Below are 24,125 nucleotides of genomic sequence, written 5' to 3' on the forward strand. Positions count from 1 at the left end.
GTGGTTCTATTCCAAGCCCCGCCCCCAGGCTCTTCCGGCCCAGCAGGAAACAGGTGCTAGAAGGGCGCACAGAGGGAGTGACCGAAGGTCGGGGAGTCTCCATGAGCCTGGGTGGAACTCCATTCCCCACCCACAGCTGGCAGAATGTCCTTAAGGCTCACCCGTGTGTCAGCTTCCTTCCTGTCTAAGGTTGAACGCGTGCCATTGTTACATTCTTTGACAGTGAGCAGGGGTCTGCCCTGACCTGGCCTGGGAGCCCTCCCATCCCCAATCCTTGCTTCTGAGCAGGCACCTAGTAAAGCCATTTGCTCTTACTGTAAGGGATATAGCTACATGAGACCGAACAGAAGCCACAAGCAGGGACTCCACACTGCCATTTCCATGACACTCTTGTCCTTGGGGATAACACCGGTGGTTGGGGATACACTTCAGTGTTATACCTTGCAGAGACCTTTGTATCCTCTTTTGGTTTGCCGAAGACCAATTTGGATCCTGCAAAATCACACCGGGAAGAACATGTTGAGTAGCCAGCACTGGCCTAGGCTTAAAGTGGGAATACAAAGTGAATGAGACCTTGTGTGTGGCCTTAGCACAAGCTGAAACACTTAAATTGAATAGAGAGGTGCATGCCTGCTTGCTGGTCCCCCCCAGACGCCTTTCCTATCTGCCCCCTCCTGTAAACCCTGCTTTATTCTTCATAACACCTGTGCTGATTATCTGCCTCCTTTGCTGAATCTGGGTGTGGAGATTCCCTTTGTCATTCATAACCAGGTCCCCAGTGCCTAGAACAATGCTTAGCATACAGTCAATGCTAGATGAAGTGTTTGTTGACTGCATAAAGAATGGATAGGGGCCATGCAATTATGGCATACAACTTTAATCCCAGCAGAAGCAGCCGGATCTCTGTGAGTTCGAGGCCAGTCTGGTCTACAGAGCCAATTCCAGGACAGCCAGGGCTACACAAAGAAGCTCTCGAAGAACAGAACAACAATGAAAAATTGGATAGAGCCAGGTGGTGGTGGCAGCTGCGCACACCTTTACTCCCAGAACTCAGGAGGCAGAGGCAGACGAATCTCTGAGTTTGAGGTCAGCATGTTCCAGGATGGCCATGACTACACAGAGAAATTCAGTCTTGAAACACGCCCCCCCCCAAAAAAAAAAGAATAGATAGATAAAAGAAATACAGAAATATTGTAGCACCCGTGCCACTACGGGACGGTACACAAGCCAGGAACTAAGCTGGAGACTTAAAAACACACGCACACAGATGACACGGGCCATCCTTGATATAAGAATGCCAACTTTATTGTGCTCCAGGGAAGCTTATATCGGGATCCTTAACTGATAGCCCCAGCTCTCGGGATCTTTCAGCTGCAGGCCTCACCAGAACCCACTCCCCTGCCATCAGAGCCTCATGCTCAGAGCAGCTGCAGGCACAGGCAAACAAGTTGTTTCGCTCAGTTCACTCCAGCAGGCAAAGGGCAAGGAAAGTCAAGGGGCCAGGGGTCTGCAGCCCCCAACAAAATATGAGCAGGCCAGTGAAGTGATTATTGTGTGACTGTAGAAGTTCAGTTGGAGATGTGACGCTAAAGGAGTGGGACGGCTCAGTGAAGGCTTCGTGAACTTAGAACAAAACGAGCCAGGCACTGGAGGCGAGAGCACAGGCCCAGTCAGGGACTCTGGAAAATATGAGATAATCTAAGCAAGGTGGTTCCGCCCTTCCTCCCTCTCCTACCCTTCCTGCTCCAGGCAGGGGCTCTGCCTCAACCCAGACTTCTGTGCCTCCTGTCCTGTGCTGCTGTGGATGCAAAGAGTTCTTTCCCGGGCCAGGACAAGGCCCTCCCAGACCCTAGTTGCACAGGGCCCTGCTCTGCTCCCTGTGAGCCCTTCTAAGAGCACCTAGCCTAATGGGGGCAGCTGTGGCCAGCTGCCAGCCTCTCGGGTCAGTTCCCCACGCCTTCTTCTGAGCAGACAGGCGTCCTCGCTCAACACAATCTCAACTATCCGTGAGCGCAGTCATTCACCTTCCCTTCCACCACGGTCACTCTCCCCTCTCCCACCACCCCAAAGGGTCTCTAAGTGGGCACTGGTCACAGATCAGGCCGTTGAGCTCTCATACCTGTCTCATCCCTCACAGATTATGGGTCCTTAAGCCTTTAGGTTCATCTATAAACAAACGGAGAGCCACCTGGGATTGTTATGAAGACAAAGCTACATGTAAAGTCCTTAGCCCAGGACCTGGCCACCGTCTGCTAAATAAGAGGCATGAGTCATTACCTGTTGACTAGCCTGGCCCGGCAGCTGACTTCTCCAAGGTGTACAGTGTGTAACACAGAATTCCCTAGAGTTTGCTTGGTTTTGAACTAATACTTATACTCTTCATGCTGGTGGAGTGGGGAGGGGGTGCTGGGCTAGCAGAGACAGAGCTCCCCGAGCTCCTATAATCCACAAAGTACCCACTCTGCATCCTGCAAGAGTCTTGGCAGGCATGTAATAAATGCCAATGTCTAACAGCAGAATGGGAGTTGTTTGCAGGACAATGCTGGAAGCTGTGACAGGCTTCCGCCAGCTACTTCCTACCTGCAGGCTTCTGGCTCCCGATTTCCCTAGTTCTCAGGGATAGAAGCACTTTCCTTCATCCTCCGGGCCACCCCATCTTACGCCCCTAGGGGCTGACGGGGCACCTCTTTCCCCGGATGCCATTGCCATCCCAAGGGGCTGACTGGGCACCTCCAGCTCTTTCCCCAGATGCCATTGCTTTGTGTCAACTCTGTTGGAGAAGGCCACCGTCAGTCCCACAGCGGAAGCCTGTGTGAGCATACAGGAAGTGCTCTTGCCCCAAGCGCAGGGATAAATGGTTGTCCCAGTTGGGCAGAGCAGGAATGCCAGGCGGCCATGTGCGGCTCGGCCTGGTCCTGGAACTTGACTGTGCAACAATGGAATGAGGAAAGGGCAGACACACATACACAGAAGCTGGGGTCGGGTGAGCTGTGCACACAGCAGCCGCAACCACAGCAACCCAAGCCTCAGGACCAGTTGGGGGTGTGCTTCTCTCAGCAGGAGGTCTGTGTAGGGGAGAAGTCTCAGGTTGCAGTCCTCTGGCGGGAGGGAGCTGCCGGTGCTAGCTTTTGCACAGGCGAGTCCTCGCCATTCTGGAGCAGAGGAAGGCTTTGCCCCTGGCCACCAGCCTGAGACATCTATAGGTCCTTGTCAGTGATACACGTGCGTGCAGGACTTCACCACTCCTTCCACAGCCACTCAAGGCTTCCCACGCACCAAGACCCAGAAGCCGAGGACAGGTTTGCCTGACTTGCTTAGCAGGGAGCTTACTGTTCTCATATGCTCTCATATGTGAGAGGTAGCCAGGCTGGAGAGGGAAACCACCAGGAAAGGAACAAGCTGGGGCTTAAGGAGCTAGAAATAGGGTATGGCCAGGAACGCCCCTTAGAAACCTGGTAGTGGAGAGGAAAAGGCGCTGGAAGGTTGGGAGATGGCTCCCCTGGTAAAGGGCATGCTGTGTTGGCAGGAGGACCAGGGTTCAACCCCTAGAACACATGGAAAACAGGCATGGTGACATGTATATGTAATCCCAGTGCCGGGGACATGGTGACAGACTCATCTAATTGGGACTTGCTCATAGGAGGGATGGCTCAGGGGTTAAAAGCACTGGCTGTTCTTTGAGAGGTCCTGGCTTTCATTCCCAGCACCCACTCGGTGGCTCACAATCATCTCTAAGTCATCACAGGGGATATGACACCCTCCTCTGGTCTCTGTGGGCACTAACTGTACACATGTGATGCACAGACATACGTGCAGGCAGAACACTCATGCACATGAAAACAATTTAAATAAGAAAGCGCGAGATGACACTTGCGCTGACATCTAGCTTCCATGCGCACCCACACACATAAAGGCGTCAGATTCTGAATTCTTTTCGAAGGTGCATACTGGATGTGGAGGCGGAGATCAAAGATGACTCAAAGGGTTGGACAGATGGAAAAAGGGCAAAAGGCACTGACAGATATGGGGGGCTTCGGGGGAACACATCTGGAGTGGAAGGGGATATGAGAAGTTCAGCTGTGGGGATCCTCGCCATCCACGTGAAGAAGGCAGGTGGATGAAGGCGGCTGGGGAAATGAACCCTGGGAGAGACGAACAAGACGTAGGTGCTGTCAGCACGCGGGGGTCATTTCCAGCTGACTTGAATCAGGCCTGCTTCATGCTCTTCTGATTTAGCCACCACCCCACACTACTTGGCTGCCAAGACCGTTTAGTGTTTGAGAGCCACCCGCCTACAATTTTTGTTTTTTGAGACAGGGTCTCACTATGTAGCTCTGGCTGTTCTGAAATTTACTATGGAGACTAGGCTGGCTTTGAACTCGGGAGATCTGTCTCTGCCTCCCTAGTGCTTGAATAAAAGGTGTGTTCCAATATGCCAGCCTTTGTTCCTTTCTTCATTTTCTAAAGATGGGGTCTACATAGCCCAACTGAGCCTTGAGTTCACAATCCTAACTCCAGCCTGAAGCACTGAGTTACAGGTTGTGGGCATGGCTCCTGGCCCAGCTATACTCAAGCCCTTCACAGCTTGCATCTGGCCCAGACCAGAATTCATCCAGATGCTTTTCCCTGCTGACTGAACGCCAGCAGAATGTCCTGAGGGGCCATGTTCTCCTGAAAGGCCCATGCAGCAAGCACTGTGTATTAGAAGTCAACAGGCATGAGCGGAAACCATGGGACAGGCAGAGGGCACCGATGACATCCTGGTATGCCAGACTTCCCAAAGGAAGCAATGTCTATTTTGGCTTTGGAAGAGAGTGAACCAGGCAGTTAAGGGGTGTGTGCTTGGTGAACAGTGCATTTATGCCACGTAGAGAGAAAAATGTGGGGTAGGGTGGAAGGAACAAGTTAACTCACTGTGCTGAAGGAAAAGAGGAGGGGGGAGCAGGGGGGGAGCTTACTGCCTAAGGACCGTTCTACAGGAGCCCAGAGTGTAGTAAGGTCACTAGTTTGTTCCCAGCTGCTTAGCCCCGAAATAACCACACAGAAACTGTATTAATTAAATCACTGCTTGGCCCATTAGTTCTAGCTTCTTATTGGCTAACTCTTACATCTTAATTTAACCCATCTCCATTAATCTGTGTATCACCATGTGGCAGTGACTTACTGACAAAATTTCAGCATGTCTGACTCTGGCAGCAACTCCATGGCTTCTCTCTAACCCCGCCCTCCTTACTCCCAGCATACAGCCTAGCTTTCCCCACCTAGTTCTGTTCTGTCCTGCCACAGGCTCAAAGCAGTTCTTTATTCATTAACCAATAAAAGCAACACACAGACAGAAGGACCTCCCTCAGCACCAGAGTTCTCTAACAAGGGGAGGTGGGTAGGGGGCCAATAGCCTGACTTCCAAGTTTGTGGGCAGTCTGAGTGATCCTTAATATCAAAAATTTCCAAGCACCAGAGTGAGCCCCAGCCATTCTGACACTACAGTTAGCCACTCCTACCTCTGTTTTTGCTGACAGGATTCATTTTCATGATCACAGATTATATTTACAGAAAAACTCCCAGCCAAACCCAGAGTTGGAGAATTACTTTGAGAAGGGTGGGGAGAATACACAAGACGAGGAATTTCTGGCAGGAGTGGGCAGAGCACTCATCACACAAACTTCTGCTGGGAACTCTTCCCAGGCCTCAAGGAGGAAGAAATGACCTAGGAAGGCAGCCACTTTATTACAATAGTAATCTCGACCCACCACACAGTACCATGAGCTCTTCTGCATTCCATTACCTGAGCCATCAGACACCCTGCAAAGACAGAACCATCTCCAGGCTGTCCAGTGTGCAGCAGTGTGGATGCAGCAGACGAAGAAGGGAACATGAATTCCAACACTACGTCTGCTTAGGCCACCATACTGGACACCACAGTTCTGACCCCGGCCAGGCCTAGCGGGAGTTTGCTATAAAAGCTAACTCTGGGGACAGAAGGAGTGGCAGGAAATGTCCAGTCCCTGCTCCCTTGGACAGGGGTGAGTAGGTAGGGGGTGCAGCTGTAGCTGCTCCTTCTGTTAACACTTCTGAGGAGTGTTAGAGAGGGGGGACACCACGGGCACGCCTGATGAGGTTAGCCAGTCTCTTGGCCAGGCCACCCGATTTGGGCTCCTCAATGTGGAAGGTTCGGGTGAGAAGATTATAGAAGGAGCCATAGCACACGGCCACCACAGTGCACGTAAGGCAGATCACATTGTAGGGCATGCTGAAGTCAGGTGTAGGCAGGTTTACTAGCAAGGGCTCTGTGTAGAGTCGCACAAAGTAGCTGGAGCCATCAGACACTGGGAACCTAGGGAAAGAGTGGTGAGATGGGACTGGCTGTCTCTGTCTTCCCTGTCTTCCCAACTGAGCCACAGCTTCTGCTACCTCCAGAGCAGCTTTCAGAGTCCTAGTCTTGAAACCTTGTAAAGAAGCATGCCATAGGAAAGTGCATGCACGCACACACACACACACACACACACACACACACACACACACACACACATGCATGCACACGCCTGGTCAAAGGAAAAAGCGTGGCTTGTCTACTGCCTTAGCCTAGTCTTCACAAAAATAAGTAACCCACTACATAGAACCAAACCCCAAACCACCACCACCACCCAGATCTAGAGCAGTCTGACAGGCCAGGTTGTACATCCGGTGCTTTCTGGACTGCGTGGCTCTGCTGCTGCTGAGGTCATGGGCACGCACTACTTGTCTCACCTCTCTACAAGTTCCAGCAGTAGAAGCTGGGAAGCCTTTTTTACAATCTTCACACATTTCAGGCTAGGGTTTTCACAAGGGCTGAAGACGCCCAGTTGGCAGCTGAGGAGCTAACAGCAGGAGGGTGTGGTCACACTTACAAGGTGTTGAAGAGAGGACTCCCTTCCCAGTCCACTGGTTTGGCTGCCACCACACTGGGCACCAGAGCGCTGAGGACAGATGGGCTGCAGAGAAGCAGACAGAGGGGCTGTGTTCTTTACTGGCTCCTCCCACCAAAGGGCAAGAGCAGAAGTAGGGGCAGTCTATTGGGGTATATCCCACCTGACATAGAAGCCATGGTTGGGGTCTGGTGTGTACTCGGTCCACTTGAGCAGGGCCCGCTCAAACTGGATGGAGACCTTGGTGACGGAGTTGGCTGGCAGCTGAATCAGCATCTCCAGGAGGTGGGGCTGCTGCCGGTCCTGGGCAGGTTGGTAGTGGATGTAACCTGGATGGAGGCAAGAACCCATAGACTCCGTTCCTAAAATCACACTACCCAGACCTCCTCCCCCACTGCCTTGGGACCAAAAGGAAGTCAAGCTAGGAAGAAATGGGTCTCAGAAAATGAAGATCACGGAACCAGGCAGCAATTCCAGAATACAGTGAAGAGAGGCTGCTGTGGAGGCTGCAGACCATCAATCCTCATATTGCTAAAACTGGGGCATCTTGGCTGGTGAGGTGGCTGATGGGTTAACACCTGCTGCTGAGCCTGGCCATCCTGCCTGTTTCAATCCCTGTGTGAAGGACCCATAGTGATGGAGAGAATCACCTCCTGCAAGCTGTCCTCTGACCTCTTCACATGTGTCCCAGAACAAATACTCCTCCCGTAGATAGATAAATAATTAATAAATAATTAATTAAACTGGGGCACCAGACATCACTGTCTGATGTAATACAAGACGAAGTCCACAGAGTCATTTGGGAATTCTTGCCAAAAATATAGGACATAAATCTAATCAAGTTTCTAAATCTAATACCAGCTCACATTAAACAGCAGCACAAGGACAAATCCAGAACGTCAAACATTCCTTACACACATTATATAACAGATGACCCAATTCTAGCAATAGCACTTTTTAAAAACTATGTATAAGAGCCGTAAGAAAACCTGTTACTTTGTAAGCAAATTAAAAAATAAAATTAAAACAAAAAGCTGTAAACTGTTATAGAATGGTGTTAACACTTACCAAGCATGAGGTTCTGGGTTCAATCTCCAGCAAAATCATATTTTTCAGTAGTTCTTTTTTTAATTATCATTTTTTGTTTTATGTTTATATATGTCTGTGAGTGGGTATGTGCACATGAGTGCAGTACCCAAGAAGGCAGATGGGTCTCTGCAAGTTTGAGACCAGCCTGGTCTACAGAGCTAGTTCCAGGTGGGAACCTGTTGTGCTTGGGTGTGTTCAAAATTCTCCAGGGTCAAAGATTAAACACAGCTGAGAGTGAAAGGACAGGCCTATATTCCTAACTGCTTGGGAGGTTGAGGCAAGTAGATAGACGAAAGTTCAAGGCCAGCCTGGGCAACTTCACAAGACCCCCATTTCCAAGTGTAAAAGTCAGATAAAAGTTGAGCATAAGAGCAAATACCAGTGATCCCAGAAAGGCAGCCAAGGCTACACAGGAAGATTCCCATCGCAAACAAAACAAAAACAACCAACAAAAACCAAAACAAAGAGGGCTAGGGTATAATTTAACAGAGAGACTTGTCTACACTTGTCTAGCATGCACAAGGCCCTAGGTTAAAATTCAATTCCCAATACCCTAGTAGAAAAAAAAAGGCACAAAATTCACCCTGAGGAATGTATAAAATATAACCACACGGTGTGTCTGAAATACAGTTTTGAACAGTGCCGAAACAAGCGAAACTATTAACCACAGGTTTGAAAACACAGGAAACATGACACGATTTAGAAGCTCTTCCGTTTGTCCTGACATGGATGTTATCCTCTTTCTTCACCATCGGTGCCTTCTCATACCAGAGAAAATCAAGTGCTTTGGTGCTGTGTCAGGCACCCAGTAGGAAAGCATCAGTCAATGCTCCCTTAAAAAACAACACAACTTCTCTCTCTCTCTCTCTTTCTCTTTCTCTCTCTCTCTCTCTCTCTCGCGCGCTCTCTCTCTTTTTGGCTTTTCGAGGCAGGTTTCTCTGTGGCTTTGGAGCCTGTCCTGGAACTAGCTCTTGTAGACCAGGCTGGCCTCGAACTCACAGATCCGCCTGCCTCTGCCTCCCAAGTCTTGGGATGAAAGGCATGCACCACCACCACCTGGCCCAAAATTTCTTTTTTAAAAATTTATTTACTTGGGGCCAAGGGTTTCTCTGTAGCCCTGGTTGTCCTGGAACCCACTCTGGAGAACAGGTTTGCTTCAAACTTTGTGATTTGCTTGCCTCAGCCTCTTAAGTGCTAGGATTAAAGGTATGTGCCACCACCACACTTGGCAAAAAAAGGAATAAATTCTAAACTTTACCCCCTTTGCTGGCTAACTTTATGTCAACTTGACACAAACTAGAGTTACCTGAAAGTAGGGAACCTTAAATGAGAAAACGTTTCCATAAGAATGGGCTACAGGGCATTTTCTTAATTAGTGATTAGTGTGAGAGGACCCAGCCCACTGTGGGTGGGGCCATCCCTGGGCTGGTCATCCTGGATTCTATAGAAAAGCAGGCTGAGCAAGTCATGAGGACTAAGCCAGTAAGCAGCAGTCTTCCAAGGCCTCTGCATCAGCTCCTGCCTCCAGGCTCCTGCCCTGTTTGAGTTCCCGTCCTGCCTTCCTTCAGTGAAGAAGAGTGATGTGGAAGTGGAAGCCAAGTAGGTCCTTTCATCCCCAGCCTGCTTTTGGTCATAGTGTTTCATCACAGCAACAGAAACCCTAAATGGGACAGAAGCTTGCACAGGAGCTGGCTGTTGCTGTGACAGACATGACCATGTTGTTTTAGGGAGGACTGTAGAAAGACTTTGGGCTAGAAAAGTCACTTCACTGAGTGCTGAGAGCTCGGTGGGCAGTTCTGCAGGAGCTTGGAAGATACGAATGTTGAGAGCAATGAAGACAATGGAGGCCTGGTTTGTGGAATTTCAGAGGGACTCTACCAGGCCAATTGTGTGAACTGGCTGCGTGTCTGCTCAGCTGGAGCTGAAGAATCAGCTGTGAGCAACAAGGGAGCAGAACCAGTCAAGTAAAACCTTTGCTTTTCTGGGGCAATAAACGCTGTCATCTGGGGCTGAAGAACTAGCCGTGATTAAGAAGAAAGCAGCATCAATGAGATGAAGTCTTCTAGGAAGTGTTTTCTTAGAGTCAGCACTCAAAGGAGGCCGAGGCTGTATCTTGTGCTGGGTAACTAAATTTGGTCATATAAGTGTCACCTCGCCAGCACTCAGGAGGCAGAGGCAAGTGGATCTTTGTGAGTTTGAGGCCAGCCTGGTCTACAAGAGCTAGTTCCAGGACAGGCTTCAAAGCTACAGAGAAATTGTCTCTAAATAAATAAATAAATAAATAAATAAATAAATAAATAAATAAAAAGCGTCACCTAGGTAGCGCTGGCTTTGAGGGTATGAAGGTGTCATAGAGAACACATGAGACTTGGCACTATGCGGCAGGGTTGGAATCCCTACAGAGATCCCAAGAAAGGCTATTTATTGGTGAAGGCATAGCTGAGGGTCAGCAGAAGACCCCAGATTTGGAGATGCCAGTCCCATGAAATGATCACCAAGAACAGCAGCAGCGAGGAGTGGGATCGATGGGAGCAACGGAGCCTAGACGACAAGCTGTGTGTGCTACAGAGGGCGGAGCCAGAGAAGTGACCCAAGTCCTCTGGAATAGTCCAGAAGACCACAGTGAATCCTAGACATTAGATACTGAGTTATTTATACTGCTGGAGTTTGGTTTTGCTTTGCTCAGACTGTGACTACACCTGGTTATTCCCTCTTGAAATGAGAAGTATTTAACTTATGATTTTACAGGAGTCCACAGCTGAAAGACTTGAATTATTTTTCCCCCAAGACAGGACTTCTCTGTGTAGATCAGGCTGGCCTCAAACTCTGAAGGTGTGTGCCACAACCGCCTAGCGAAGACTCTGAAATTTAAAAGAATCTAGCTATTTTAGAGAGATGGGACTTTGGGGTTTCTTTTTCTTTTCTTTTTCTTTTTTTTGTTTTTTTAAGACAGGACTTCTCTGTGTAGCTTTGGAGTCTGTCCTGGAACTTGCTCTGTAGACCAGGCTGACCTCGAACTCACAGAGATCCATCAGCCTGCCTCTGCCTCCCGTGTGTTGGAATTAAAGGTGTGTGTCACCACCGACTGTCGTCTGCTGCATTTTTTAAAGCCGTCCCTAAAGCCCCTCTTTCCCTCTTCACAGCCCTTCAGGTGTCCGGGAACTACGGAGAAGCGAATCTGGAGGCTCTAAAGAGAGAAGGAGCTGAGGTGAATTGGGGATCTGCCTGGGACTTAGCTCCTTACTTGGTTTGTTTTCCTTGCCCTTGGAGGTAATGGTGAGGGTGTGCACATACAGTCGCAGGTACCAGGGCACGGCATCCAGCAGCAGCACAGGGAAGGCCCGGTAAGGATGGGAGTTGTACAACAGTGTACTCAGCTCTCCCTTCTGCAGCCCGTAGCCATTCACATACCGCTGCGCGTGCAGGAAGGGCACGGGCAGGGCCTCTGCTAAGAGAAAAAAGAATAGACACTAAATCACTCTTAAAGGAGAGTCAGTTTCCACCCCAACTCCCTGAGCCATATGCAGAGCCCCAGATCAGAGAACGGGGGGGGGGAGGGGAGGAGAACTGGGACGCATGGGCTCTGGGATCATCCAGTTTCCTCCGATCACAAGGATAAGATGATGACTATTACCGCGTGCTCATGTGATTAACAACTGTGTCCCCTTGCCCTTCGGTAACGATAATGTACCTATGCTACTCTCTCACAGCGTAGGAGCGGTAAATCAGATGGGACTATTTACCACTCTATGCCTACAGCGTGGCGCAAATTCAAAACTATTTGACCAGCTGAGTGTACGGATGAACTCTGTATTTTACATTAGTTATCACAGCCCAACCACTAGGTGCTAGTGCTGTCTGTTATAGTGACTGTCAGTGGTGGTAGAAACCTCTGTCATTAAGCTGAGAAGTGAATTTAGAACCAGTAACATGGACGCAGAGTGGGTCTAAACCCCTATGAACCTGAAGACTTAGAATTGAGGGTCTGCTGCGTCCCCCTCTGCCCCCATCTACTCACCATTATCTGGAGGTCTGCTGCGTCCTCCTCCGCCCCCGCCCACTCACCAGTGTCTGGAGGTCTCTTCCATTTGAGCTGGATGTTGAGACTGCGGGAGTTATTGATCATGGCAGTGTCAAACAAGTCATAGACAGCATAGGTCTTCCGTGTGCCCAAAATGACATCCTGGTATGTGGAGCTGGGAGCAGGGCTCACCTCCAGTGTTCCATTGTCCTGGCGACACAAGGGCAGCCTTCAGAAACAAGCAGAGGGACAGGCTGGTGTTGGGGAAGAAGGGTATGTGTGCAGCTAAACACCTTGGTACCTGGCTGAAGCCTGTGATGTCCACGTAAACTAGGCTCTGCGATGCCAGTGGGCAGGCCTCTGTGAGCGTCCGGGAGAACATGCGGAAGAGGGACCAGTCTGAGAAGAAAGAATAGGGCTGAGCAAGGGCTGGGGTGGTTGGGTCCAGACAGAGAGAGCAGGCCAGTGACAGGCAGACAGAGATGAGGTACAAGGGCAGCTTACCTTTCTTCCCTTGTCCCGTGATGAAGGCATCAAACACAACTGAAAGGGTCTGCCTCAGCTCCCAGGAGATGCTGGTGCACTGAGCATTCTGTCATAAGGGCCAAATGGTAGCAGTCAGTGCCTTTATTCTCATCCAGCCCATAGCCCTAAGGACTAACTTGGACATAATCCCCATGTTTATGCATCTCCACTTCTACTGACTTGCTACCGTTCCCTACTGAGCACTTGACCCTGAGCCAGATCCCATGTCAACAACTTTATGTGCATCAGTGTGATGAGCCATTATAACCACCCCCAAAGTAGAATCTATTACTCTCATGTGACAGATGAGAGAATGAAGTTCACGGAAATGAAATGATTTCCTCAAGGTCATGCCAGCTGGCGAGCGACTGAGCCAGCAGCTGTACTGACACGGCTGCTGTTCCTGATTTTGTGCTCCACAATAAAGATTTATTGAGTGCTTCCCAGGCAACCACTCAGTTACCCTGGTCCACAGCCAGTGCCCCACATAATGAGTATCACTCCTGCTTCTACTACTCACTTGGCCAGAATCACATAGATTTACCAGTACAGTCTCTCACAGCCTCTGGACGACACCCACCCCCATTCCCCATGGCTTACTCTGCAGATAGGACGGATATGCACCGCCTGGGAGTGGTAACTGGTGTGGAACAAGCGATCTGCCTTCAATAGCACGGAGAGTCCTGCCTGGAGGAACAGAAGAGATACAGGGCCAGTTAGCACCCTTCACGGAGCACCTGACACGGGGCACAGCTTCTCTAAAACACACCCTGGCTGCCTGGCCATGAAGGGACATCTGTCAACTCCCTTCCCCTTGTGGGGCTCCCACCCACACTTACCTTGGAACTACAAGGCAAGAGCTTCTTCCATGGGGTGAGGTTCTCGGTGCAGACAACCTCCCGAGGTAGCACAGCATAGCGCAGGAAGTAGTGATCGGTGTCTGAGGGAGACAGAAGTTTACTGAGAGTGTACCTGGGTCCTACCTTCCAGGAACCACACTTCAAAGATGTGCATGATCCCACCCTGTCCCTGTATCACTCTAGTACCACTGCCAAGTGGTCCCACCTCCAATCACAGAGTAGGTACTGCACACCCACAGGAGTTAGGATCTAGCCCAGCTGTAGGAAAGGACCTCAAGGGGAAGGAGGTACACTGGGGTAGAAGGTACAAGGAAGAACAACCTCAAGGGATCTCTCACCATTGGCCAGCCCCAGAGGTTTGAAGGAGGCAGTGGGAGTGACAGTATTGGTGGAGTCGATGAAGTTGAGGGATGCGCAGAAGATCCCCGAGAGGACATTGCTGAGCTCCTTCCAAGATTTATCCACACTAGACAGAGACACAGACCTACTTACTGCCCTGTGGTTATACCTTTGCAACTCCAAATCCTGTGTGGCCTCTTTCATATAACCACAGCTAACTGCCAAGTCTATGATAGAACAAGACCATATCTAACCATAGACAGACCACGTGATGGAAGTCAGGATGTCACTACCCCTGCTTAGGGATACCCTTGTCTCATCTTATCTCCTTAGCTCCTTCTCTGGGCATCACGGCAGCTCTACAGGTCTCTGTTCAAGTGGGTCATCTTGCTGGGAACACTCTGCTCATGGAATTTTGCTGCCTTCAAAGTTCTGCTCTATTCTTTTTGCTTGTTTGTTTGTTTTATTTTTGTTTTTGTTTTTTCCAAGACAGGGTTTCTCTGTAGCTTTTGGAGCCTGTCCTAGAACTAGCTCATATAGACCAGGCTGGCCTCGAACTCACAGAGATCCGCCTGCCTCGGCCTCTCAAGTACTGGGATTAAAGGCGCGCGCCATCACAGCTCAGCTCTGCTCCATTCTTGTCCCCTCTCCTCCAAGGAGCCTTTGCAGTTCTCCTCAAGCCCAGCTTCTTTGCTCTGTTGTGTGTCCGAGCACTCAAGACCCCACTAAGTCCCTTTTAGGAGATGGCTAGGTGGTGGCATTGTCTTGCCCCAAGAGCCATGCTTCAGTTGATGTGCACAACACCAACCCATTTAACATTCCATAAATTTTAAGGTTACTTGTTGATATTTAGGTGTCAACTCTACGCTGAAGTCTGACCTCTCTTGAAAGCAACAGGCGAACACTGAGACCTCTACTGTCATATGGTAGCAATCCCTAGGAACTGAGTGGTGGTTACCAACTTCAAATTGTTCCACAGGCTCTTTCTTACCATTCCCTATTGCTGCTCTAAACCTGGTAATATCTGAGTACTCATCCTTACAGGGTGGTTAAGAGTAAGAGGCAAATGCGACACCTTCTTAAACACCCCTCTCGCTCCAGAGCTGCATCAATTCTTTTTCCTTCAGTCATTGTGCTATCCCACAAATATGTTTTGCTAGGCATGGATATTTTTTCAAATGCAAATGAATATTTGTCTTTGAAAAACATCTAATCTGCCAATTATTTGTGGCTTTACGTGCCAAAAATAGGCACCAATTACCTGCTATTGGTCTCTTTAGGGAAGTGCATGTAGTATCTCAGACTAAAGTATTCAAGATAGAACATTCACTCATGAAGGTAAAGAACGCCACTCTGTGGTTACGCAATTTCTTTGTGTTGTATGTGCATGCATACCAATGCACAGCTGCGGAGGCCAGAGACCAGCATTTGTCTTCTTCATGCCCTCTCTACTTTGGTAGATTAGGGTCTCTTATTGAACCTGGAGCACACTGATCCAACTAGACTGGCTTGTCCAGCAAACCTGCTCCTCCTGCATCCACCTCCTAAATTCTGGGATTACAGGCCTGCATCAACAGCCTGGCTTTCTAAGTGGGCTCTGGAACTCAGGTCCTCAGCTTGAGTGGCAAACATTTTCTGACTTGGCATCTCCCCAGCCCTGTAATATCCTTTCTTCCAAAGTCAGCTTGGTGGGATCGCTACCTATTAGAGCAACTGATGCCAGGGCCAACGGCAAGATGACAACACCTTCCCCTGCCACGCTCCCTCCATGACCTGTAACTGCAACCAAGGTAGGAACTCACTCTGTGACAGTATCTTGGAACCAGACCCAGAGCTCTGCACCTGATGGAGCCTGAAGGATGGGTGGCCCCCAGAATCGGGTCCTCCAAAAGCCTTGCGTGAATGATAGGTGTAGCTCCCGCAGAGAATACTTGGAGATCAACTGCCCCAGGGCTTTGGGGAAGAGCCTGTAATGAGACACTGCAGAAACCAGGGCAGGTGAGTGGCGACTCAGGCCCCGCCCCAGAGACTACTCTCTTCTCGAACTCCGTAAGGTGTCACAGAGGTTTTTCTCAGGTCCTGAACTCACCTCCTTCCCGCTGCAGATCCGAATCCCAACGCGTACGGAACTGGAATGTGGCGGCCACGTCGCCGGAAGGCAGCGGAGTGATAACAAGCTCCTCTCTCAGGCTGTCGCGTGGGCGCTCTGCGTGGCCCCAGCAGCCCGGTCCCACCAGCAGCAGCAAAAGCACAGCGAGCGGCATGGCCGCCGCCATACCTGCGGCCGCTTCCGCCTCCCGGCAGCACCCGCGCCCACCAAAACCGACATCCAATAGGAAGAGCGTGTGAGGAAGGACTTCCGGAGGCGTTCCGGAAGCCACAATGCGGTCACCGCGACCGCTCCACAAATCCGATCCAGCTTGGAGGGGTCTGGGTTTGTGGCGGGGAGGGAGTTGGCATGAGGGCCCACGCACCTCGAGATGTTTCCACCCGCTAGGAAGTGCTCAATATGCAGTATGGCCATTTCGTAGTTGAAGGAACGTACTGAAAAATTCCGGTCCCGAGGGCTGGGATTACAGGTGTGAGCTGCAAATGTCTTAGTGTCTTGGCTCTAAACCTAGCCAGCAGCTCTGAAGGCAAAGCTGTCCTACAACACCCTCCCCGTGATCTTCATTTATTTATTATTATAAATAAACTGTATGGCAACATTGAAAAAATAAGCAGCTGTTAAACATGTTTCTCCAGTCATGTGAGTTCATTTCCACCGTGAAGACGTGGCTACACACCAGGAGGTTTGCTCATCTGTCTTAGCTTTGATGCCACCACAGAGTAAATTTCACACACAGATGTGCTCTAGTCTCAGAGTCGTTTTGCTCACATTTCTCTCGTAAAATCAGCTGAGTTTTGATTAATAACCATTGTAACCCCCGACCTTACACAAGAAAGAACGTTCCAAATACCTGGGACTGGGAGCGGAACTCAGTGGTAGAGTGTCTAGCATGCAGGAGACCTTGGGTTCATAGCCAGCCTAGCGGTGTGTGTTCGGAGGGAACCTCCAGACTTAAACATAACGACCTAAAGTCCCAGAAAAGCGGCTCGTGCATTTTCCTTGCCGATGTCTATCTCCAGAACACATTCTAGAGGCAACCAGTGTTCTTGTAATAGCTTCATCTGTTTTAGGACTAAACGTAAATGATACCATAATGTAACTTTTGTCTGTTCTTTCTCAGAAGGAATGATTTTGCAGCCACATCGTGGAGACTGAAAGCATAGCTTCATCGGAGTTGGCTCTACATTGTCCTCTCATCTCCAGGGACAGGGATGTTTGGCCTCATGTTCCCGAATATGTCTAAGACTGTTTATTGCCATGCAGTGCTAACGTTGTGTGGCTAAGCCAGTTTCTCCATTCTGTTGGTGGGCATCGGAGTTCTGGCAGTTTTGGTTATGGTGGACAATGTTGATTATAGTCTGTGCAAGTTGCTTTGTAGATTTAGGTTTATTGTGTCCCTTGGAAGAATATTTAGGAACAATATGGCTGAATCAAAGAGAAAAGTATGCTTAATTTTTAGTAAGAAACAGACCTTTCTCCAAAATCTGTCATTTTATTTGTATATTAAAAATATTCAAAGTTATGGTCAGGCGGTGGTAGCCCATGCCTTTAATCCCAGCACTTGGAAGGCAGAGGCAGGTAGATCTCTGAGTTCGAGGCCAGCCTGGTCTACAGGAGTTCCAGGACAGCCAGGGCTATACAGAGAAACCCTGTCTCAAAAACCCCAAGGTAAATAAATAAATAACATAAAAAACAAACCAAAACCCAAGAGTTCTGGTTGGTCCACATCCTACTAAACCTTGGTGTTTTTCGGTTTTGGACCCAGCTGTCTGGACGGTCTCACTGTGGGACTACTTTGCATTTTCCTCACTAGTGTTGAGCACCTGTTCATAGTCTTGTCATCCATTCACGTATCTTCTCTCGTGAAAGATGTTATCTTTTTGTACACTTTTTAAAAATCTTTATTATTGTTCTGTAGCTGCTCTAATAGTAAACTGATTTTTTTCCCACATATCCTCTAGGAAATACATTTGTGACTCTTGGTTAAGTCTCAGCTGTATTTCTAGGAAGAGCCCAAACTTGGTCTTAGGAAGGCCTACCTACCAAGATAGACTTCAACAAGGCTGTAGAGATGGCTCACTGGCTAAGAGCACTTACTGCTCTTCAAGATACCTGAATTTGGTTACCAGCACCCACAATGGATGACTCACAACCACCTGTAAGTTCAACTCCAGATTCACTGCCTCTACCCTTTGAGGGCCCTTGAATTCATATGCACACACCTATTGCAGACACACACATACACATAATCAAAAAATACATTATTGAAAAGATGACCTCATTCTCCTCCATCGAGTGTTTCTGATCCCACTAGACTTGCAGTAGTGAGGGAGAGATTAGATGTCAGGTAAGGGTTCAAAGCCCTAATCCGTCTAAGCATGAACAACCTAAGTGTCACTTTTCCTTAGCTGTAAACCCTGCTTTTAGAGGGCTGGAGAGGCTCGGTGTTGGAAGCACTTGCAGCTCTTGAAGACCTGAGTTCTGTTCCCAGCACCCACCCCGGCTGCCCCATAACTGCTTACTACTCCAACCCTAGGGTATCTGGTGCCCTCTTCTGGTCTCCATAGATATACACACACAAATAAAAGGAACTTAAATTAAAAAACCTAGAGACGCCATGGAGCCAGCCACCAGGCAGGCAGTTGGACTGAGTGTGGTCTGCGAGCAGAATGCTGCAGCTTGCTTGCTAGCAAGGACCTTGAAACGCCATAGAGTTGTGGCAGTGAACACAGCTCTGGCTGGTACCTCAGCCATGAGGCTGGAAAGGTAAATAATGGGCTGGGTCTAACCGTCAAAGCCATGGTTTTAGACTCATGTGGTCAGAAAAAAGAGAGAGAGATACAGTAAAGAGGTTCAAAGATAAAGAAAACCTCTAAATGGTTTACTATATGTTAAAAATATATGCAGGCTAAAGGTTAAAGTTCTTAGGGTAAAAGAGGAAGAAAGTAGTTGGGTGTGGTGGTACACACCTTTATTCCCAACACTTGGGAAGCAGAGGTAGATTAACCTCTGTGACCTCAAGGTGTGGTAGCACACACCTTTAATCCCAATGCCTGGGAGGCAGAGACAGAAGGATCTCTGAGTTCAAGGTGTGATAGCATACACCTTTAATCCTAGCACTGGGGAGGCAGAGACAGTGGATCTCTGTGAGTTCAAGAACAGCCTGATCTACAGAGTTATTCCAGGACAAAGATATACAGAGAACCTGTCTCAAAAAGTAAAAGAAAATAAAAAAAATAGAGGTTAAAATAAAGCCACATAGAGATAAAAAATACACAGAGAATCTTAATACTGTATGTTATTCTGCTCTCTTTAAATTGTTTAAATGATGAGAAAGGAGCAACAGCTACTAAAAGATATTTGTTTATGAATGCTGCTAAACTAATCCAAGATAGATATGTTAAAAATACCTTGACTTCTAAATTTGGATCTAAGGATATGATACTTTGGAAAGGAGGTTCTTCTTTTGTTTTCACAGAGGATGAGACCCTGTGGATTGCTTCTATTCCAATATGGTATGATAGACCACGTCCTCCTGAAAGGTTGCTGTAAACACCCTCAAGAAATTACTTCACTCAAGTGCCAACTGAGATAAACCTGGCAGACAGGTTATACCATGAAAGACCTGATTAACAGCGCCCCTATACAACAGGAAGAAGTTTGGAGAGAAATAACTACGTCCATATTCCCAAATATAGCTTATAAATGTTCTTTTACATTTAAAGGGGGATATGATATAGATATGAATAATTTGCATTGGTATGGATTTTAAGGTCAATTTTGTTATATGTGTATATATTTCTGATTTTGATTGTGTAGTTCATTTAAAAATGCAATGTATAATTAAAAGTATAGGTTGTTAATGGATAATCATCGATAATAGTCAAGCTTGAAGTAATGTTAGTCTGATTTTCTAGAAGTGCATAGATATATTTCAGATAGACATTCACATCTTTCAAAGACTACAGAACATGGCATTTAATGTTTTAATAACTTAGGACTTTTCATGACAATGAGACACGTCTGCTCCTGGCAGCACCAATCTACTTCAAGAGGAAGATGGGCATTGAAGAGGCTCCTTATGGAGTTGGTTAGCCATTTGGGCAAGAAACAGGTCTTGCCTGGACTGTTATATAAACTGGACACAGAGAACCCACAGAGAGAGGACTGCTAAACTTGCCTAAAGGTGAGATGATCTTTCGGGGTTCCTGATTCATAAAAGAGTCTGTGAGACATTCTGCAGGACACAGCAGATAGTGACTGAACTGTCTTTAAAAGTTCCAGCTTCATGGAAATGTCTGCTGGATATTATGGGCCTGAAGGCCGAAAATGGATGCCCCAACGATACAGAGGAACTTTGGGTGACTGTCCAGGCAGCGAGATGTCTCTGTCATTTCTAGAGTTTTGGAAGTTGCTTACTTCTTGTTTACTTAGATAATATATCCTTCTGGAGTCTTTGATGGAGTTGAAGAATGGATAGTCATAGTTATAGTTTTCCATTATTATGATAAAGATAGAGTTATAAATATTGTGACTGTAATTCTTGCTTGATAACTGTTTTGTTATATGTAATTTTACTATGTTAAAATGAAAGCCTTTCTTTTTTGTTTAAACAGAAAAAGGGGAAATGATGGAGGAGGGTTATCTGTCTATTGTGTTATTTTCATTGGTCAATAAAGAGACTGCCTTGGCCCTTTGATAGGACAGAAAATTAGGTAGGCAGAGTAAACAGAATAGAATGCTGGGAAGAAGGGAAGTGAGGCAGACGCCATGGAGCCAGCCACCAGGTCAGAAAAAAAAAAAAATTAAAAAACCTACCTCCTTTCAGGGTCATTGTTAACACGTTCGATATTAATAGCCAATGCTCTTCAAACAGCTCTGTAAGTTGAGGACTGATATGTATGTAAGATAAGTATGGAAACTGAAATAATTTAAGTTCACAGCGAGTGATGGAGCCAGGAAAAGTGGCCACACTGCCAGCACCCAAGTACTTTCTCACAAAGGCAGCTGCCATCAAGGTTATTTCATGCTGTTTCCTCCTGAAATTGTCCCCATCATCAAAGCCCACCCACCTCCTGTGAAGACCCCCTCCTCCTGCAGCAAGCCTTCAGCATCTATGCAGCTGGAGTGTGGCCTTCACTATGTTCTACCTCCATTATCTGGAGCTTGTCTGTTCCTGAAGAGCTCTGTTCACCTTGGTACCATGCCAGCATATTGTAGGTATACTCAGTTGTTGTCTGAGAATGGTCTGACATGATCCCACAGTACTGTTGTCCTCACGTTACCGCGTTTGCAGGGTTCTGCACACTCGTGGGGACTGTTACAGGTTATGGTTTCAGGGACTCTCCTGACTTGTGATTCCTTCTATTTCCTCCACAGCACAAAGTTTTGCAGAGATGAGTTTATTCTTCCCTCTTCAGCGTTTATCAGGATGTCTACCCAGTAAGCCTTGCAATAGAAAGAAGCCACAATGTGGCTTGGAAGACTGAACTCTGGGCTCCTTAATTTGGAGTTGGCTATAAATCAGCATGTTGTCTCCAAGGAGACTGTGTAGCCTGAGGAAACAGTCAGCTGTAGATGAAGCCTCTGAAGGCTGGCCAGACCCCTGTGGTTTGGCAGAAGGAGAAGTCATTGTCCCAACCAGGAAGTGGTCTCGTGGTCCCACTGACCCTAGTCTTTTCCAGACAGAGCTGGGCTCATACTAACTCAACTGGACATTTCCCAGAGACTCACAAACAATTCTATTTCTCAAGAGTGCTATAGATCCCTCCCCCAAGAAGGCTCTTGCTCCAAACTCTACAATCTTAGCATTGTGTGTCTAGAGAACTAAAAGATTTATTGGAATGTTGATAGCAACCAAGCAAGTACAGCTTCTCATCATTCACCCTGAAGAGGGGTGGTCCCAAAAAGCCCTGTATGCGCTTAGGTGGGTTCAGAGGGCAGGATGGGCTTATCAAGAGAGGAGGTGGAGCTTTGCTATGTTCAAGGAAGGTTGGTATGGACAAGGATTGTTATCTATATACAGCAAAGTCATAGGCAACTTAGAGAAATTTTAGGGTTTAACTTCAGGCGGGGTCCCTAGCCCAACTTAATAGATGGTCTCAGCTTGGACCCAGAGACTTCTGGACAGAAGATATTTATGCTACAAGTTAATAGAGACAGGGGAAAGCTGAAGGATTCTCTAGCTTCCTTGGAGATGTCACAAACTTCTCAGTATCCTTACGGACAACATAATGGCTTCTGGGGGGCGGGGGACAAAACTGTAAGCCAAGTATCATCCAGCCTGAAGAGCTTTGGGATTTAGGCTAAAGGTCATCAATCCTGCAGGTAGTGTTGTGATATGTGAAGGAAAGGAAGTCTAACGACTTCTTATTATGAGAAATGAACTAGAGAGCCTTAAGGCTGGGTCCTAAAGTTTCTTTCAAACAACATTTCCTGGGCAAGTCTGTCCTCATTATGGTTTCACTTCCCACCCATGTATTAATTCTTATTTGTATGTTTATTTTTTCATTCTAATCCTTTTACCCAATTCCACACTTACCGATCCAGGTGCCTGCTTATGTTGTCTTGGATATATCAAAAACACAAACTCAATACATCTAAAACAAATTTATTACAACCTTCAGTCCAAACCTACAGGATGAGATACAAACAATGCTGGTTGGTACCTTTGTCCTCTGTTTCCAGATTAGCTTCTGAAGTCTTCTCAATCTTTCACCTTGCTCTACCCCATCACTTCTACCCTGGCTCCTAGCTCTTCTTTAGGTGAATGCAATCATCTGGTTTCCAGGCACTTGATCCCTTCCAATCAGTATGCCACAAGGGGCCTTCCGTCCTTCTTTCGTCCCTAGCTTATTCCTACTTGTTATTCAGATCTCAGCGCCAATGTCGCTTCCTCAAGGGAGACTCCCTGGTGACCTCTCTGAAGAAGCTGGCGGCTTTGCAGCTCTCGTCATAGCTGCAAATTTACACTTGGGCTCCATTACACTGAGCTCCCAGACAGAACCGACTTCTTCTTTTTTCTTTATTTCCTTTTTGGCCAATACTGCATTTGTGTTTACACTTGCTAAATACCAATATGTAATATTTATGGAACGGTTATTATCAGTTTGTTTACACCCTGCTCCAGCCTAAGTAACCACTGCCTACTGGACTACCATTATTGCTTTCATACATTGCTGGATTATTATTTGTCTGTCTAGAGCCTACCTCCTCCAGCATATTCTCTACACTGCAGTCAGAATTACCTTTTTAAACATGCAAGTTCCTCCATCTTAAGCTTGAAAGCCATCTTATAGTAAAGACAAATTAGATTCATTCCTGTTTATGATTAAACCTGTTGCTCAAGAATTGGGCTATGCCCCACCTGTAACCTCTACTACAAATGACTACCTATACTGCCTTTTCCAGGAAACGGCAATCATGTCTTTGTTAAAAAAGTTGTTAATGACCATTTGCAACCCTACCTGTGTTTCGAAAGGTCACAATGACCACCTGTTGCTATGATTACCTTGTTATGGTCTGCTTCTGTAACCACACCTAGTTCCCCTGTCAAATCCCCTATTTGGAAACCTCCTACCTCTGAGCTATAAAAATCTTATCTTCCCCATTTCCAATACTGATCTCTGGAACCCTGCCTCATGGAGGAAGACAGTCTGTGTACATAAATAAAAAAGCTTGCTTTAATTAATTTGGCTGTGATGGTTTGGGTCGGTGGTCTGTCTCCTCACATCTGAGATTTAACACAGCCACTTCTAATCCTTCGTTATTCCCAATAAACTCCAAACTCTAACAGGATGACCTCTTACCACATAAACCACTAATGACCGCTGTCCTCTTGGCTCCTTAGTAGCAAAACCCTGACCAGTCAAGACAGCAGCGTGGCCTATAAAAAGGGATGTCTCCCCGCTGGATGTGTTTCTCAGAGATGTCGGGTACTACTGGAATCCGATGCACTGGCAATTCAGTGATTTGAAAGGGTTACTGTCTTTCCAAAAGCTAGAATTTCCTCTTCTAGAAAATGCTGTGTCAAGTGTCTATAAAATGTCTAAAATGAAACATTTTCTGTTAAAAAATTCTGGGCAATGAAACCAAGTGGATACCATTTCTCACAGCTTCCAGGTGAGATGGACCCCAGGCTGTGTCCTTCGTGCCCACTCCCTGTTTTTTCCTCTTGTTTTCTGCTATTTTCACAGCCATGCTGGCTGATGCTTTGTCAGCCATCCTAAATACAAGGTATGGGCAAGAACTGACGTCATGTGCCTTGGATGGCTAAG

The 24,125-nt window shown here is 47.5% G+C and overlaps 1 protein-coding gene and 1 long non-coding RNA gene across 6 annotated transcripts; one reads left to right on the top strand and one right to left on the bottom strand.

Annotated features, from left to right (window-relative positions):
* Window positions 1-1,283: 1,283 nt before the first annotated feature.
* On the bottom strand, window positions 1,284-16,049 carry Pigt (phosphatidylinositol glycan anchor biosynthesis class T). 5 transcript variants are annotated; one of them, XM_085697025.2, is made up of 12 exons: window positions 15,829-16,049; window positions 15,542-15,719; window positions 13,739-13,866; window positions 13,380-13,480; window positions 13,141-13,227; window positions 12,520-12,607; window positions 12,317-12,414; window positions 12,060-12,225; window positions 11,239-11,442; window positions 7,069-7,234; window positions 6,888-6,971; window positions 1,284-1,679 (listed from the first exon to the last, which is right to left on the bottom strand). In XM_085697025.2, exons 1-12 carry the CDS (start codon window positions 16,013-16,015, stop codon window positions 1,625-1,627), a joined length of 1,542 nt encoding a protein of 513 aa, XP_085553151.2. In that variant the 5' UTR covers window positions 16,016-16,049; the 3' UTR covers window positions 1,284-1,624. The 5 variants fall into 5 exon arrangements, with proteins under 5 accessions (XP_085553151.2, XP_048296968.3, XP_048296967.3 ...); XM_048441011.3 differs by lacking the exon at window positions 1,284-1,679 and adding an exon at window positions 5,053-6,334 and having other exon boundaries at window positions 11,239-11,439; window positions 15,829-16,048; XM_048441010.3 differs by lacking the exon at window positions 1,284-1,679 and adding an exon at window positions 5,053-6,334 and having other exon boundaries at window positions 15,829-16,048.
* A 44-nt stretch (window positions 16,050-16,093) lies between these two features.
* LOC146892750 (uncharacterized) lies at window positions 16,094-18,784 on the top strand. The gene is made up of 2 exons (XR_015004253.2): window positions 16,094-16,167; window positions 16,970-18,784. It is a non-coding gene; the product is annotated as an uncharacterized LOC146892750 (long non-coding RNA).
* The last annotated feature ends 5,341 nt before the right edge of the window (window positions 18,785-24,125 follow it).

This window comes from Myodes glareolus, chromosome 10, assembly GCF_982192425.1.
Source record: "Myodes glareolus chromosome 10, mMyoGla1.1, whole genome shotgun sequence".
NCBI classification, from domain to species: Eukaryota; Metazoa; Chordata; class Mammalia; order Rodentia; family Cricetidae; genus Myodes; species Myodes glareolus.

Bases quoted from the DNA above. Each gene is read 5' to 3' on its own strand.
- Pigt (XM_048441010.3), bottom strand. From the start codon at position 16,015: ATGGCGGCGGCCATGCCGCTCGCTGTGCTTTTGCTGCTGCTGGTGGGA. The intron at 7,235-11,238 runs GTAAGGAGCTAA...GCCTCCATCCAG, and splicing joins GGGCAAGGAAAACAAACCAA to GTTACATCCACTACCAACCT. The intron at 6,335-6,887 runs GTAAGTGTGACC...CTCTTTCCCTAG, and splicing joins AGTCCTCTCTTCAACACCTT to GTTCCCAGTGTCTGATGGCT.